The sequence below is a fragment of the Mangifera indica genome, unplaced genomic scaffold (assembly GCF_011075055.1).
Source record: "Mangifera indica cultivar Alphonso unplaced genomic scaffold, CATAS_Mindica_2.1 Un_0081, whole genome shotgun sequence".
Lineage (NCBI taxonomy): Eukaryota > Viridiplantae > Streptophyta > Magnoliopsida > Sapindales > Anacardiaceae > Mangifera > Mangifera indica.
The window spans coordinates 84284-102037 of NW_025401173.1; the positions used below are offsets into that span (position 1 = coordinate 84284).

Sequence of the window (17754 nt, forward strand, 5' to 3'; positions counted from 1 at the left end):
TTTCGTTTTCAAAATACACAATACTCACAAAACTCCAACACTCCAATATGTTATCCCCATGACAACCCCTTTTAGCTCAAAATTGTGATCTCTTTCTCACTCATGTGGTCAAGCCTTATAAGTCATAGTTTGGTATTGTTTGGAAATAGAAGTGGTAATCGCTTTTCATCTTGTAATTGCCATGTTTGAGTAAGTGCTAACCACCATTAATCCCATAACTATAAAACCCTAGAGAAAATGCAAAATACCAATTCAATCTACTTTCATCAATGACAAAACACACATAGAAACCCTGAGCACTCCCACACCCAATTTATTTTCCAGCCAAAATAGGATTCTCAACATAGTCTATTAGTAAGTGTACCATATATCTACTTATAATAACTTGTATGCGCATAAAGATTTCTCAATCTACTTTTGAGCCAATAATAATATTTAAACACACAATCTTCTAAAAAAGTGGCGGCGTAGCTATTAAAAACATGTTGCATAATCAACTTTGAAATGGGCACGTCAAAATCACAACACCTATACATAAAATACGTGACAAAAACATTTGCTCTTGAGAGCATCCATATCTTAGCTTCCACAGAGAGTAAAATTCTTCAATCGATTGAAGTAGCTTCAGTACCTTCAATGGTAAGCTATTACAGCAAGAAGGCATTGGATTCTCCCAACACAAACTTTTTAATGTTTCTTCAACTGTTGATTTAAATTTCATGGATAAGACAAATTGTGCTATATGCTTTAGCAATATGGAGCAGTAATGCATATGTAGATATGATAAATATTCTCATTATTAAAGGCTCAAAGGAGCCAGCTTCTACCTCTGTTTATTCTACCCCATATTCATTATTCATATACATCTATCTATCTATGTTATATTCAATCTTCACATATATTCCTCAGCCTCAAATCAGTTCTTGGTCAAATTCAAATTCAGTGAGACTATGTATTAAACTAGCCAACACCCACAATAATGAGTGGTTCGAGTGATAAAGGCATAAATGTGGACCATCCATGGTTGGCCGTAATTGTAAAGCAAATACAGATGCCCATGTAAGAGAGTTTGGTACAAGTAATATGTTTAGGAAGGGTATTGTTACAATTACAAGTGATTAAGTATCTTAAACTTTGAATCCCAGGCAACATAATATGGTAATTTATTTAATATAATTTTATTATGATCTTCAATTAAGGGCAGCAGCTGAGCACTCTTCGATCTTTGTCTAGTCCACATGGAGAAATAAGTGAAATATTATACATAATAATAAAACTACATATACTCACTTTAAGTATACTAACGGATGTATACTTGATATGTGTTATCATATAATTAAGTGATTTTGATCTAAAAATAAAGTAATACACAATCACATAATAACATATATAAATATATACTTATTTATATATTCAAAATAGGTACGTATATAATTATTCTTATACAATTGTTTTTTGATGGTAAACTCTCAACTGTTTCTGGAAATATTAGGTACATTCCTACTTTTTATATAAAGATGGGGCAACACAGATGGATGGTCAGATTTATAGGAAACTGTACAAATAAAACTTCACCCTCCCCACCCATTGGAATAGAGATATATACTCATTCTCTACAATATATTCCTTTCCAGGCAATTAATAGATCTTGAGTGGTTAAAGAGTTTATTAGAGCACTTAAATATTGGTTATATTTCAAGATAACATGTTTAACTTCAAGAATTCATTCATAAACAATTATGTTCTGAAGCAATATTATACGTACTCACTTTTAAGCACACAAATAGATATATATTATCTATATTATCACGTGATTGAATATTATTTTATTTTTAATTTATAATCATTTAATTATATGATACCACGTATTAAATATAACCTATTGATTTACTCAAGTGAGTACTTATAAATTCATTATAAATTTCGTTGCTCTTTAATTAATTAGTTTATTAATTCTGGTCAACCACTAGCTAGAGGAATTAATGTTTTCTATATCTATATAAACGAACTCATCTATCCATTTTTCACTTCCAAAATATCCGCACCAAATTGCTGATAATTTTAAAGAAATTGTTGTGCAGCAAAAGGATTCTTGGGAAAGCTTCCCAGATCCCTTGGCATGGATATAAAATTCCACATGAGGCAGGTAGTCGTCGGCTAAAATACTCTGCTTTGATCCTGCTGTACGTAAGGGAGTGTCTTTTGGTAAGCGCATGAAAATACACAAACCAAAGCAAAAGATGAGTGTCGTATTGGCGAACTAACCAGTATAAAGCAAAGGGGCTCGCCTCCATGTCACCAGCTAAGCCCTCTCCGTTCGAGAAAGTGCATGCAACACATATTCGCTTCTACCTATAAAGTTACCAACCCATCAAGTGAAGTTAAACTACGCTAAAATTTGGAACCAAAAACAAATTCTTGCCTTAACCCATCTTCTCTTCTCTTCTCTTCTTCTTCTTCTGAGTTGTCTCTTCATATATATATATTTACATATATATATATCTATCTATCTCTGCTCTAGGAGCAGTATAAGAAGCTTCCTCTATAAATTCTAGGAAGAAACAAAGCTACTTAGCAAAATCCAAATTATATATGGGGAGGAGTAGTTTTTTCTTTAGGGCGTTGTTTGGAGCTGTTGCAGTGACTGGTTTTATCTTGCTTTTGTTGATTGGAAGCCTGGAAAGTGGAGGAAACAAAGCCACAACAACATTATCTACTCAATCAGCAGGAAATCGAAATCATGTGGATTCTTTAGCAAGAGAGAAATCGATTAACCGTCAGGAGTTGGATCTCAATTACATGAGCAAAAGAAGAGTACCCAATGGACCAGATCCTATTCATAACAGGTACTAACTTGCTTGTGTTTCCAAGTAATTAATTAATTTTCATACTCTATCTCTAATTATTCTTAATTACCCGGTTCTGACTTTTCTTAGTTGATATCATGGAAATGAATTTCGAACTTTGAACTGTTATCAGGCATATTTGCACGTTCTGTGCTTTTTTGGTGAATTTCTGGTGTTTCTATAAATTAATTATACATCTGTGAGAAGCACTATCTCCATTTTTATATCTTTCCAGCTCTCATAGCCATATCTTCCAAATATAATAGTAGACCTCCTAAAATATTATTCTTGTTTCAATTTTCCTGGTATTCTATACATGAAATCAGGCTTTGTCTTTCATGGAATTAAGTGATATTTATAATATAAGTTTTAGGGGTTTTGTTTTCATGCTTCTAAGATAAGTTTTAAGGTTTTGTGTTCATGCTTTTACTGTTTCATTGTATTCTAAAATCAATGTCTTTTTAATTATTTTACCTTCATTTAACCTTAGGAATAAAACTTTGCATGTCTCTCCACTTTATTCCTTCCCACTGCCTGCCCTTAATCATGATTCTTCAAAGTTTATCAACATTTTTTATTGTTCTCTACATTTATGAGCCCTTTACAACTCTCCATTTTTATGGTATCTCTGCCTTTGCCTTTTTCTTTATCTCTACTTTTTTATCAAACCTACAATATTTTTTCGTAATTATCTGATTATGAATTATCAAAACTATTTATACAGTCATTATAAATACTATTTTTATGCTTATAATAATTAATTATCTATATTTTCATTAAAATTAAATAAATTTATAATTTTAACAAGAGAAAAATTATTGTTAAAAAGTTTATTTTTTATTGTAAAAAAGTTTTAATAACTAAAAAAATTTTATTATTGTCTATCATTATAAATTTCCCATTAATGAAAAACCTATAATGATAGACAAACTTTTTAAAGAAATAGATTTTAAACCACAATTTTTTTCTTATTGAAATTATAAATTTATTTTGTTTTAATAGAAATATAAATAATTGACTGTTAAAATAATCAAAATATTATTTATAATAATTGGATATTTATCCATTCATTTTTTAACTTTTGCTAATGCCAGATATTTTTGTAGTGAGTTTAGCACTTAGCCTTTCATAAGCCTATTAAAGTTACCAACAAATAAGCAATACACCAACAAAACAAAAGCCACCATTAACTTTGTAAGTTTTAACAAAATCCTGGTTGAATTTCAGGAGAGCTGGGAACTCTAGAAGACCTCCTGGGCAATCGTAGGTAACAAAGATAGGAAAAGCCACCAAAAAAGGTACGCAGAAGATGAAACAAGGGGATTATGAGAAATGGTGGAATATATTTTGAGGATCCCAGAAGGCCTGCAACTATATTTCTAATTTAAACAAGTAAGATTTCTTTTGGGCAAGGTTTTATCAGGGGTGAAGACATGGAAGTTACTGTGACTTTACACAGAAATTAATACGTACGCTTGCAAAGAATCCAGAAGATGAACAGCCTTGTAGAAACTTTACTTTATTAGTGTTTTGACTGTTCTTTTCTTTTTTTTTTTTTGGGGAGGGGGGTTTATCAATTGAAGATTTGTGTGATGAGTTGTGTAGAGAAAGAAAAAGATAGACGGATGATAAATAGACATAAATATTTGCCTGTAAATTGAAGTCAATAAGCTTGAGCAGCCATGCATGCATGTACCATCTCTATCAATCTTTCAATCAACAAATACTATTCGACTTTGGGTTTGGCTTATTTAAAATTTTGAATAATTTATTAGGCTTAAACTATATATTATAAGAAAGCTGTGGAATAAGTTCTCAAACTAATGAAGAATCAAAGGTAGGAGAGCTAAAAGGAAAGGTGATTGCATCTTGTGTTAGTTCTTTTCCCTGGATTCTTTGGTGGGGAAATTAATACAACCTAATATACCGTTTTGGTCTTTGGTCAAATCAAAACAACATGAGGTTCTTCCAGTCTCGGTACAATCAAATTCAAAACTATATGGTTAAATTTCAATTTAAAAGAAGCAATTTTCTTACACATGGACCATTACTCTGTTCGGATTGTCTATACCAAAAGACGTAAAACTCTATTTTCATTAACTAATCTCAGAACTCAACTACTCTTTCAAAATACTGAATGGTTTTAACTTTAATATATTGTAAGTTTTCAAAACTCATATTATGCTAGAGCATCTCACTTTTAAGTGGGTTTAGATTGATGGAACAAAAAGATTTTACTAGTAATATATGTTTTATTTTTTATATATATTATTTTATTAAATTGGTATATAATAAAAATTCTAATCTGATAGGTAATATAAAAGATAAAAAATATTTTTTAATTAAATTGTGTTATATATATTATTTTATTAAGTTGGTATATTAAAGTAATTTTGATTTTGTTATAATTATATCATTAATTACTATTTTTTTAAAACAAAAATATCATCATTTTTAATTAATATAATAAGTAACACTAAGAATATTTTAAGATAATTATATTCAAAGATATTTAAATGAAATAATATGTTAGTATTTTTTTATTAATTATCTCTAATCAAACACAATAATTATTTATACTTACCAATTTTTACTAAATTTTAATATAATAATTTGTATCCATTAATTTTTTAGGTAATATATGTTTGTGATAATTTTTTTAGTTTTGTAAGGAATAGTATTATATGCACAACTTTATACGTAAATAATGACGTATCATCATATGATTATATAATTTAAAATTAGAAATAAAACAACATTTAATCATACAATGATACTTTATTATTTATATATAAATATATATATATAATTTTATTAATTATCTTATTGTAAGGTTTTTTTTTTCCCTTCAAAGAGAAAAGTCAAAAGAGGCTTTGTACGTATGCACAAGCTGCAGAAAGCTTTTTCAACCCACGCAATCTTTAGGGGTTTTGATTAATTCATCTTTGAGTCTAAAGGCCAAAAGACATATTCCCACCCAAGGTTTGACACAAACCCAACCCAACTCTCATTTATTAATTATTGAAAATTTAAACTCTTATTTTGAACTATTAATAGAAATAAATAACTTTAAAAGTAAAATCATTATTTAATAATTAATATATTAAAAATAATAAAATATTATTTATTTTTCTCATAAGTTTAGAAAACTAGTAATTTTTTTTTAGAATTAAACTTTCAAATCTTATATTTTTCCCCTAAGGTTTTTCTCTCCCCTTTTTAAGCATCGGAACCAATGGCTTTGCTCTCCCTTCTCTTTTTCGGTGCCAAAACCAATGGCTTTGCTCTCTCTCCTATTTTTCAGTGCACCTTCGACGTGTTTCCCCCTTAGTGACTCATCTTCGTCACTGGATGATGACATCACTTTTATCACTAGATAAAGAATAGTCACTAAGGGGGGGAACACACCAGAGATGCGTCGGAAAAGGGAAGGGAGAAACTCTAAGGGGAAAATGTAAGATTTGAAAGTTTAATCTTGAAAAAAATTGTTAATTTTATAATTCTATGAGGAAAATAGATAACATTTTATTATTTTTAATACATTACTAGTTAAATAATAATTTTATCCCTGGAATTAATTAATCTTATTAGTCTATGGGTGAGAGTTTAGATTTTTTATAGTTAGCAGGTGAGAGGAAAGTTTGCATCAAACTTTGGGTGGCAAATAGTGATTTGGCGGAGTCTAAATTAAAACTGGATTCAAATGGCCAAAAAGGGCAAAAGGTAAAAGAGACTGAAATTGGTGCTTTTTGTGGCATGTGAAGAAGCTGCCAAGCGAAGAACAACCCTGCATCACTGCATACAGAGTGTGATTAGATAGACGTTAATGTCTCTTTTTCTTGAAAATATAAGAAAAATCATGTCAAGTAAATTCCACTTTATTTAAAGAATTGTAAACATTATTACTTTATTTACATGACAGAATGTAAAAAGTTAAATTATCATTCAGTAAATGGGAAATTTAGAATATATTCTTGTTCAAAGTCCCAGATCACATAACACCAGAAAGAGAGGACAAAACAGAAAATTAAAGGGAGTTTTGTGGAAGTGGCAAATAAAACAAATTTTAAAATTCAAAAGCTGAATGGATCTTCCTTCAATCTTATTTTGCTTTCTTTGACCAAATTCATTTTCATCACTTTGTGTCTTTGACCCTCATCATCACCCAACAAAGGCCGGATCACCGTTTTCCACCTGAACTTTGATAAAACTATTTTTCCAACCTACTAAGTTTTAAAAAAAAAAAAAATCTATTTTCTTATCATCTACCAATTCAATACAAATCACCATCACAAAATTTCTCAAACCCACAAATAAAATTAAAAAAATAGCAAGCATGGGTTATGGATTCTGTGTGCATGTGTCTAAGGGTATTGGTAAGCACACAGTCAACTAATGACATTGAACGTGTGCATCAAGACTCGGTGGAGACAAATGTGCAATGGTAGGCAATTGGGTGGATAGTGGAAGTCACACAAAAACAAACTTAGGTGTGGGTGAGAAGAGGAGATGATAAATGGCTGGTGGGCCATTGTTGATGGATGGTGGAGAATAGGTTGGCATTGGTAGATAGGGGAGAACTGAACGTTGCAGCATCACACAAAATCAAATCTCAAGTCCTTTGAGTCACAATTTCACATACCAAAGTAGTTGTGGTGAGATGGGATGGACAAAATCGATGGTATCTAATTAAACTATAGTTGTTCTATTGAAAGGGGAGAGGGCAATGCAACCTAAAGAAAAAACAACGTAACGAAAGAAGTTGTTATAATTCTTACAAGACCAAAGACAAATAAATAACAATAAGACAATAATCTTATCATTACTAAAACATAAATAAACCATCAAGAATTTGAAGAGTTTATGCACTAAAAGATAATTTTCTCTCTCCTCTCACTAGAATTTGCCTCCCCTCCTTCCCTTGCACCCTTGGAAAACATTAACATTAAAATTAACTAGGGATGGATAAAACTTTAATAAATTTTGTTAAGACAAACTGTGATTTAGATTGGTAAAAACAGAAGGCATTTTTGTCTTTTTACTAACTTTAAAAAATTAACAAATTTATTAACAATTTAATGAACAGGTGATAAAATGAACTTTTTAAAATTAAAGGGTGCAAAAAATCAGAAAACTTTTGGTCAGGAATATATTCGGCCCAAGGAAACAAACGACTAACAAGAATGTTAAAATCAAATTAAATAAAAGAAAAAATCCGACACGTGTCACTCTCCTTTGCGACATTGACTCGGCGGAGCCACCGGAGACAGAAAATTTTCCTTCCTTACAATTTTCGCCAACACAAACAAAAATAATACAATATAACGTATAACAAGTTGTTTTTTATTTGAATTAAAAAAATAAAAAAACACAAACATCATTTTCATTGTCGTTTGAAATTGAATCTCCATTTCATTTCATTTGCATTTGGGTTTCATTTCACTCTCCTCTTCCCCACCGTTTTTTTTCATTTACAAAACATATTATTCGTATACGCACAGCATTTTATTTTATTTTTTTATGAAATAAATAACACCGTAATGAATCAATGGTAGAAAGATCGAAATCACTGCGATCATCAAAACGATTCGTTTTGTTAATCGGAAACCCTAAGCGTATCGTTTCTCTGTTTTTCTAGGCTTTTGATCTATAGATACGTGGATCTGCTGTGATCTGAAACGATGCCGTCACACGGGGATCTGGATAGGCAGATCGAACAATTGATGGAGTGCAAGCCGTTGTCAGAGGCGGAGGTGAAGACTCTTTGCGATCAAGCGAGAGCGATTTTGGTGGAGGAGTGGAACGTCCAGCCAGTCAAATGTCCAGTCACCGTATGCGGCGATATTCACGGACAGTTTTATGATCTAATCGAGCTTTTTCGCATAGGTGGCAATGCTCCCGATACTAATTATCTCTTTATGGGCGATTACGTAGGTGAGCTAATCTCTTCTTTTATTTTTCGATCTGTATTTTTAATTTTTATTTAATTCATGCATTTTATGTTGGTTTTTTCTTTTTTTTTTTCATATAATACATGTATTATTATGTTGGTTATTTTTGCTATTAAAATTTTTTATTAGTGTATTGAGATTTATGCCAAATTTATAGAAACCGGCTTTTAATGTTATCCAATTAGATTGTATATACAGTATTAGTGACTGCCCAAATGTTGTCTGACAGGTGTATCTTTGTTTCAATTTTGAAATTTGGGTATCTCGATGAAATTCAATGAAATTGAATGCTCTAGCACCTTTTAATTAGCTGTTACTTCTATGTAGATCGGGGGTATTATTCAGTGGAGACTGTCACGCTTTTGGTGGCACTGAAAGTTCGGTACAGAGATAGAATTACAATCCTGAGAGGAAATCATGAAAGCCGGCAAATAACTCAAGTGTAAGATTTATTTTCTGTCATTTGAGCTGTTTCACTGGAAATCACAGAGTAAAAATTTCAATACTGGTTGAAGCAGCTGTAGGCTGTAGTGATTATTTTTGCTTATGAAACCATGTCTTTCTTGTCCATGGCCCTACAACTCTTAGTTGGAACAATATATGAAAATACTATATATATAGATATACTTTTCATTGGGATCATTCTTTTGTGATAGTTAATTTTTATATTATGATTTTTAAATTATCTACACCACTTTGCTTTTTCTAGAGCAATGTATTGTGTCCTGAACTGTGGTTTGTGAAAGGAGCTTTGCATGTGATGTGACTTACACTATCCCCTTTTTCCCACATTCTATCTGAGTGTTTGCCCACTGTCAGAACCTGTTCCTTGGTGGGTAGGCTTAGAATGTGAAGATTTCATTGGACAATAAATCTAAAAAAATATACACAGAGAATTGTGTGATTCGCAGCCCAAATTACCATACACTGTTATTGAATCATAGGGTTGGAATATTATGTTTCTATAATATTCAGAGAAATATATATTTACTTTTAATGTGTTGTACACTACTGTGGCAATCATGGATTGCCTTAGACTATGCATTGAGCCAATCCTCAGTTGATATCAATAAATAAAAGTGGTTATTTTCATAGCTTTTACCATGTTGGGAGTTGCAATATTTGTAGGGATCATTACATAAATAAGTGCTTGCCTACATGTTCAATTACACAATATTCTTAATCGATGGAGTCTTGAACATAGTTAGCAGCTTACCCCTTTGCATACTTCTTAATTTGTTTGAAGAGTTATCAGTATCTTAGCTCCAGTAAAATTTCAAAGTTTTGTATGAGAAATCAACTGAATATATGCTTGTTTTGTGAGAGGTATTGGAAAGCAAGGGAAAGATTGGTTGGATAGAGAGAAGGGTGGGGAGGTTGTGTTGGGTGGAGAGAAAATGAATAAAGAGATGGTGGGGTAAAATTTTAGAATGATAATTTTAATTCCTCCATTTTTGTCTACTTCTGGATGAGTATTCTACGTCTCTCTACTTGTCTTCTGTGCATCAACTAAGGGATTGACGTTTCTTTTCTCTCTTGTTCTTTCCCTTGTCAGTTTTCTCTCTGTATTCCTACCAAACAATTTCTAATGATCTCCAGTTGATTTGAATTTGCCTTGTATAATTTTAATATTGATTTACCTCTTAGGTAGTGTTTAATAGAATTTGCATGTTATAACTTGCTATATTGTGGTATATGTTCTAATACACAGAATATAGGAATTTCTTATGTAAGGTCTGATGCATGCATTAGAGAGAGATGGAAAATAGATATTTATTTTGACTTCCAAATCAGAAATGAGTTAAGAAATAAGATGAAAAAGAATAACTTACATGTTAAATAAGAATTGCATTACATGTCAGTGTGTCTTAGTTTACTTAAACTAATGATCTTAACAAATAACATGACAAGAATAACTAACATGTTAAATATGAATTACATTACATGTCAGCATGTCTTAGTTTACTTAAACTAACAATCCTCTTTTTAGATGATTATGTCTTTTAATAGGTAATCTGTTACATGAAGTTTGCATAGACAGTCCTTCATATAACTGGTTAGTTTGTTGAATGGTAACACTGCCGAAGCAAATTGTTATACTATTTCTTTTGATCAATGCTTTTTTGCATACATTACTGCAGGATCACCCTTTTGTAGGGAAACAATTATTCTGTTTTTACTATAAATTACGTAGCTCCCACTCATAATGCAGTTGTTTACTTTATTATCTCTCCTTAATGCAAGAAATAACAGAACAGTGTCATAACTGTTTTTTTTAATTTTTTGCCAGTGGTGTTTTTCTTTTCTCTCTATAGTCCAAAGTGCATTTAGTGCTGTTAGAAGATTTTTGAGTACCATGGTCAACTGCTTGAGAGTGTGATTACACAAAAGGGGCTTTGCATTACATGGATAGATTTAAGTTTGAAGGATGTGGGCTGAGGCTTTATGACATGTGCATTGACCTAGACTTGGTTGATATGAAATGCTCTGATTGAAGCAGATGCATGCATCAGGGTGAGGGAGGGATAATGGGAGGAATAAGACTAGGGTAGTTATATGTTATGATGGCTTAGAAGATGGAAATTTTTTTTATCCTGATCGAGTTGATGTTGATACAGATTGTTTAGAAGATGGAATGATATACAAGTTTCTTAAGCTTCTCTTTGTCTCTGTCTCTCTCTCTCAAATACACACCCTCGTGCACATACACACACATGCACATACACAAGTGCAAATACACACTTGCATGCAGCACACTGCATATGCATGGACATACTTGAATGGTGATTATTTATGCTGTTGTGTTTCATGCAATTCTTTTGCTTTACTCTTTCAGGTATGGGTTTTATGATGAATGCTTGAGAAAATATGGAAATGCCAATGTCTGGAAATATTTTACCGACCTTTTTGATTACCTACCCCTGACAGCCCTTATTGAGAGTCAGGTTTGAATTGCACATTTTTAGTTGACTGTCTTATCTTGATTGATGCCCCAGCAACCTGTAACAACCCTTAATTTTGATTTGTTAGATCTTCTGTTTGCATGGGGGACTGTCACCATCTTTGGATACCCTAGATAACATCAGGGCATTAGACCGCATACAGGAGGTATGTCTAGAATGGCTAGGCTAAAGGTTTATATTTAAACACAATCAAGATTCTGGTATTTAATCATGGATTTGGTATGCTGCATGTAACAAAGCTGTATGTTGTTAATGATTGTTGCACATATGTAGGTTCCACACGAAGGACCCATGTGTGATCTGTTGTGGTCTGATCCAGATGACCGGTGTGGATGGGGAATATCTCCTCGTGGTGCTGGTTACACATTTGGGCAGGATATTGCAGCTCAGTTCAATCACACAAATGGACTTGCACTGATTTCAAGGGCACACCAGCTAGTCATGGAAGGATACAATTGGTGTCAGGTGTGACTGAGAGAACATTTAGGGATTATATTAGGTATGTTTATCACTTTCATTTATGATTTGTTATTAACTAGCATATAATTTTTCCTTTAGGAAAAGAACGTGGTGACTGTATTTAGTGCTCCAAACTATTGTTATCGGTGTGGGAATATGGCTGCAATTTTGGAGATTGGGGAGAATATGGACCAGAATTTTCTTCAATTTGATCCGGCGCCCCGGCAAATAGAGCCTGACACCACACGCAAGACACCCGATTATTTTTTGTAATTTTGATATTTACCTTGTGTTTGTAATTTCTGTTTGCTTCTTCTGTACCAGTATAGATGTGTCCTAAAAAAGAGGAGCTTTTGTTTAAGAAGTTGAGGTTGCTCGACATCATTCTTTCGTGTGGAGTTTGTCCTATTACTGCTTGTTAATGTGCTCACGGAATCCATAGGTTTACTGACATAAGGCACCAGTAGCCTATTGTCTTGTATATTGAAAAAAGAGGGCGGGAATAACATGTTATATATTAATCTGTAATTTCACATTTCCGAGTAGAAAACAGCATAATTGCAGCATTCAATGTTTTTTAAATCAGATCAGTAATTTAATTAGTTGTCTCATTAGATTATGATTTGATTGATTTAACCAAAAAATTGATTGGTTTAATTTATTATCAAATTATAATAAATAAATTTTATTTAAAAATTTTTGAAAAATCAAATATATTCACAATTATGGAGGTTATAATATATATTTTTTAGTGAATAATAATTATTCATTTGGTTGTAATAAAACAATTAAAATAAACAAGTTTTAATTTTATGATATAGAAAAAAAACATAATTCTATAAATTATTGTAGAAGATATTTTAATAGATTTGGGATTTTTTTTTTTAAACTTATTTTTCTTTATAAATATATAGAAATTCATTCAATCTAATAAAAAATAATCTAATTATTTAAAACTAATTAAAATTTGAAAACATACTTTAAATTTAGGTCAAACCTTGTTTTGACCGGTTCAATTTTAATCGAGTTTGACCAGTTTATTAAACAAACAATTTTTTTATGTTAATTGGATTAGACTTAGAGTCGATTTTTTATTCAATCAATTGAACCAATTAATTCGGTTTGATTTTAAAATCATTGAAAGCATTTTTCTCCTTTAAAAGGATTTCGTTACCCATACTGTGTGTTACAGTCGCCGTTGGTGTTCAACATGCAGGGATGGATATGAATAGCAGGCTTTTGCTACTCCCAGATCCTTCCAGCTCCCACTCCTCTTCTGGCAGGACAGCAGTCCGTTTTCTTCTTTATGTAGACAACTGACCATCTTAGGAGCAACAGACACGATACTACACTTTATCAAAAGCAGTTAAAAGAAAAATGTGAGTCTACATTTTAGGCCAAAAGAAAGACTTGTTCCCATCCATGTAAATCTAAACTAACATTTATTAACTTTCAAAAATTTTAAATCTCATCTACAAGTCAAATCCTATTAAAATTTTTAGTCAAAATTAACGGTAAAATTGTCATTTAACCAAAAAAATTTAAAAACTAAAATTTTATCACATTTTATCTACTTTATTTAAAAATATAATAATTTTACCCTCAACCCAAAATTTGAAAAGTAGTTATTTTTTTTCTAAGGTTTTTTTCTTTTTTTCTCTGGTGACTTATTCCTTCCCAGCCATCGGTTGACCTTCCCTCGTTCTCCCTCGGCCAATCAATGGTGGAACCTTCTTAGATCCTATAGGTGGCAACATCCAATTAAATCTCAGCATCCAGTCTAGACCAAAACTCATCTAAACGTCAACGCATTCAAACAAAATCATCTGGATGATGAAAGCTTTCATTTGGATACATTGTCGTCCAAATGAGTTTTAAAGAAGATCTCAACCAAGACTTCAACAACAATGATTTCAGGTGGATTCAACAATTGTTGGATACGGAGATGATGGACGCTGAAGAGAGCCAGGTTAGGGGCAAAAGGTGAACAATTAATTGAGCCATTTGATGTTTCTGCTCTCAGAATCCAATTTATTTTTCATTGAATTTGTACAATTGATTTCAATATTATATAATTTACACTGATTCCATCTTCATACCGAATACTAAATTTGAGTTTATGTTAGGGGAATTTTAGGGAAGTATGGAATCGCCCTGATGTGATGGGTTTCCCAGCATTGCATGCAGCGGTGTTTGCCCTCTGTATTAGCGGATTGCAATGGGTTTCCCAGCATATGGACATAGATGCTTGAGATTGTCAAAAATTTTAGAAGGAGGGAGGGCTCTGTAGATTGAAGTTCGTGTTGAATGCAAAAGTGCCAAACGTGGCCACATCATTAATCGAAGATGGTACCACTACTACCAATGACCACGGACACTGATGTAGCAGCAGAGAAATATTGATCTCGTGGCACAAAAAGGGTTTCTTGATTTCATTGGAATTTCACATCCTAATCCATCTAGGACTCTTCCAAGGGCACTTGTACATGCTCTATAACTATAAATAAAGGGAAAGCCATGAGATAAAGACAAGAGAAGCAATAGCAATTCAAAGCAAAGAAGTTTCCCCCTTATCAACCTACCAATTTTCCTAAGCTATCCTACTCATTATTACTTGTTTGTCCTCATGATTGTGAAGTAGTAAATCACTTGTGTTGAAAATAATCACTTGATTCAATAGGTTTCTTCTATTATATTAAATCTAAAGTGTTTGCTTTAAGTTATTTGATAAAGAGAAAATTGGTTTAGAGATTGTTTAATCCACCAATATAGTAAAGAGGAATGGAAGTAGTCAAGCTTGTGATATCTTTTGAATTTATATACTTGAAAGATTAGGAAGATAGGAAATGTTCTTATTATCTTGCATTATATGATTAACGGTGGCTAATGATCCTTTGATCTTGTTTAATTCATACTTTTGGAATCGATTGAAATGGATATTGCTTTGTTAAAAAGATTCTTAAAGAAACATCAACACAATTTGCTTTTTTTTTTTTAATTGTGGTTGGTGTTAGCTTTACTTATAAAGCAAAATAATAAATTTTGTTACTCAAGTTGAATCCACCCCTACTTCAACGATTAATGCGGTAAGTTTATCTCAAATACAAATTTATTTGAAATTTTGAGTATCAATGAATGCAAAATTTGGTCAAAATACTTGGTTTATTTTTAAAAGGCCAAATCACTATGTCCCACCCAAGGTTTGGTAAACGACTAATCTCATCTATTAAGTTTGGAAAACCCAATTTTGCACCCATATGTCAAAATCAACTATTAATTTCAACTGTCAAAAAGTATTTATATCGTTTTTTTCAAATATTATAGTAGAGATATATTGTAGGATATCAATGTTTTAAGAACTTATGAAGGGTAAATGAATATTTTCCCTATTTTATTTAAAAAATTTTCATACTCATCTCATATATTATAAAAATATAATAATATCAATAGTTTATAATATGACCTTTATATGCTTTATTTATTATGTATTTTTGGGTGTAATTATAAATTTTAAAAATATTAGGAGGTATATTAAAATTTTAAAAATTTCAAAAACACCTGAAACTTTTTTCAAATTTAGAAAACCCTTAAAATTTTTTAACACCCCTAATATCTTTAAAAATCATCATTGACACTTTTATTTATAATTAAATTAATAATTTTTAATTAAAATTAATATAAATTAGGGTATAAAATTATTTAATAAAATCTTAGTAGTGAAGTGTTATTAGGTTTAAGGTTTTTTTTTCTTTTTAGTAATTTTTATAAAAAAATAAAAAAAAGTTAACAAAATTTGTTGAAAAATTTAATTGATGAGTTTTTTTTTTAAAATTTAATGAGTAAAAATATGCCATTTCATAAAACCTCAGGTGGGATTAGCCATTTGACCTTCATTAAAAATAAGATTGGAGATAAAGCTAGCGTGATTACGGATGGCAATGGGGAGGGGCAGGGAGGGGATATCAATCCCCGTCCCCGTCCCCGTCCCCGTAAGGGATATCAATCTCTGTCCCCGCCCCGTCTCCGTTATGGGGATAACAAAGAATCCCCGTCCCCTTTCCGCGAAGGAAAATCTCCTCCCCATCCCCTCCCCGTCCCCGCGGGAAAAAATCCCCTCCTCATCCCTGCTCCGTCCCCTCGGGGAAAAATCCCCTCTCCATACCCGCAAATATAAATTTTAATTCCTTTATGTATTTCAATAAATAAAATAAATCATATTCTCTCAAAATATCACTTGTTACAAAAGCTACAAAATATTCATTATTATTTTAGTTCAAATACAAAGTTTTAATAAAATCTAACAATATGCAATAATCAATCTCTTCATTAGTAGCTCTTCATGTATGTGATTTAGGGTAATTTTATAATAACATTAAATTTAACATTTTTCATTCACTTCAATTGATTTTATCAAGTTTATAATTTGTTTTTTTTGTGTAATTTGATTTAGGGGAGGGGCGGGGCGGGGCGGGGACATATGTATCCCCGTCCCTGACCTGTCTTCGATTACGGAGATTTTTTTCATTTTCATCCCTGCCCCTTTCCCCATTTTTATTGGAAAATCCCCTCTCCTTTAGGGTCAAAAGGGTCAAAACCCTTAAAATTGGGTCCAAATTGTCATCCCTAAGCGTGATGGTGTTGAGAGCGGATTATTACTAGTCATCTTCTACTATTGAAGCTCAATTAACTCGCTTCTACGGTCTTCTCTTTCACGCCAATTATAAGATTGAGCAAATTGGCTCACAGGACATCCATAGATTCAAGGGCCAAAATAGTATTTCTGACTCAAATTTTAATGTAAAGATAAATGTATATTTATAGAATTTAAAATTTTTAAATATTTATTTATGAACTAATTATTGTTAAAAAAATTTATTATGATTAAAAATAAAATCATCATTTTATCAATAATATTAAAAAATATATAATTTTATTTATTGAGTTTTGAAGAATCATATTTTACCTTTAGCCTTAACTTTAAAAAATAATTTTTTTTTTTTCCAAATCTTTAAGATTTGCTGTAAATTCTAGCAACGATGATGATGATAACCAATCAGTTTCAATATCGATCAGCCTTTTGTGTGTCTCCCTTTATTGTCATCGACGATACCAGATGAAACCCTGATGGGGATGAAACTCGAAAACAAAGAAGCTTCATTGAATCAACTCCGAATGACAATAATCCGTCATATTTTTTATCAATTCAGCTTCAAATATAGACGATCATTACGAAAACTCGTTCTCCAGCCACGAACGTATTAGTCTATAGAGAGATGTGAGGTAAAATTATATATTTTTTAATATTATTAATAAAATAATAATTTTATTTTTAGTTTTAATAATATATTTTAATAGGAGATAATCTATAAATAAATATTTAAAATTTTTAAAATTTTATAAATATATTTTTATCTTTACGTTAAAATTTGAAAGAAAAATAGGCCTTTGGCCTTGATTCAAGCAGTGATGCCTTTGCACCGTTGACCCAAAAAGCAAAACGACCTCGCTGCATGATGCACATTAACCATGCATTAA

General features: G+C 31.5%; 2 protein-coding genes across 2 annotated transcripts; both read left to right on the forward strand.

The window, feature by feature from the left end:
• Positions 1 to 2042: 2042 nt before the first annotated feature.
• On the forward strand, positions 2043 to 4596 carry LOC123207489 (CLAVATA3/ESR (CLE)-related protein 25-like). Its single transcript, XM_044624956.1, has 2 exons — positions 2043 to 2846; positions 4074 to 4596. The coding sequence occupies exons 1-2, from the start codon at positions 2593 to 2595 to the stop codon at positions 4111 to 4113; spliced, it is 294 nt and encodes a 97-aa protein (XP_044480891.1). The 5' UTR covers positions 2043 to 2592; the 3' UTR covers positions 4114 to 4596.
• Positions 4597 to 8338: 3742 nt separating this feature from the next.
• Positions 8339 to 12598, forward strand: LOC123207488 (serine/threonine-protein phosphatase PP2A-2 catalytic subunit). Its single transcript, XM_044624954.1, has 6 exons — positions 8339 to 8780; positions 9125 to 9239; positions 11634 to 11742; positions 11828 to 11905; positions 12034 to 12225; positions 12319 to 12598. The coding sequence occupies exons 1-6, from the start codon at positions 8528 to 8530 to the stop codon at positions 12490 to 12492; spliced, it is 921 nt and encodes a 306-aa protein (XP_044480889.1). The 5' UTR covers positions 8339 to 8527; the 3' UTR covers positions 12493 to 12598.
• Positions 12599 to 17754: the final 5156 nt, after the last annotated feature.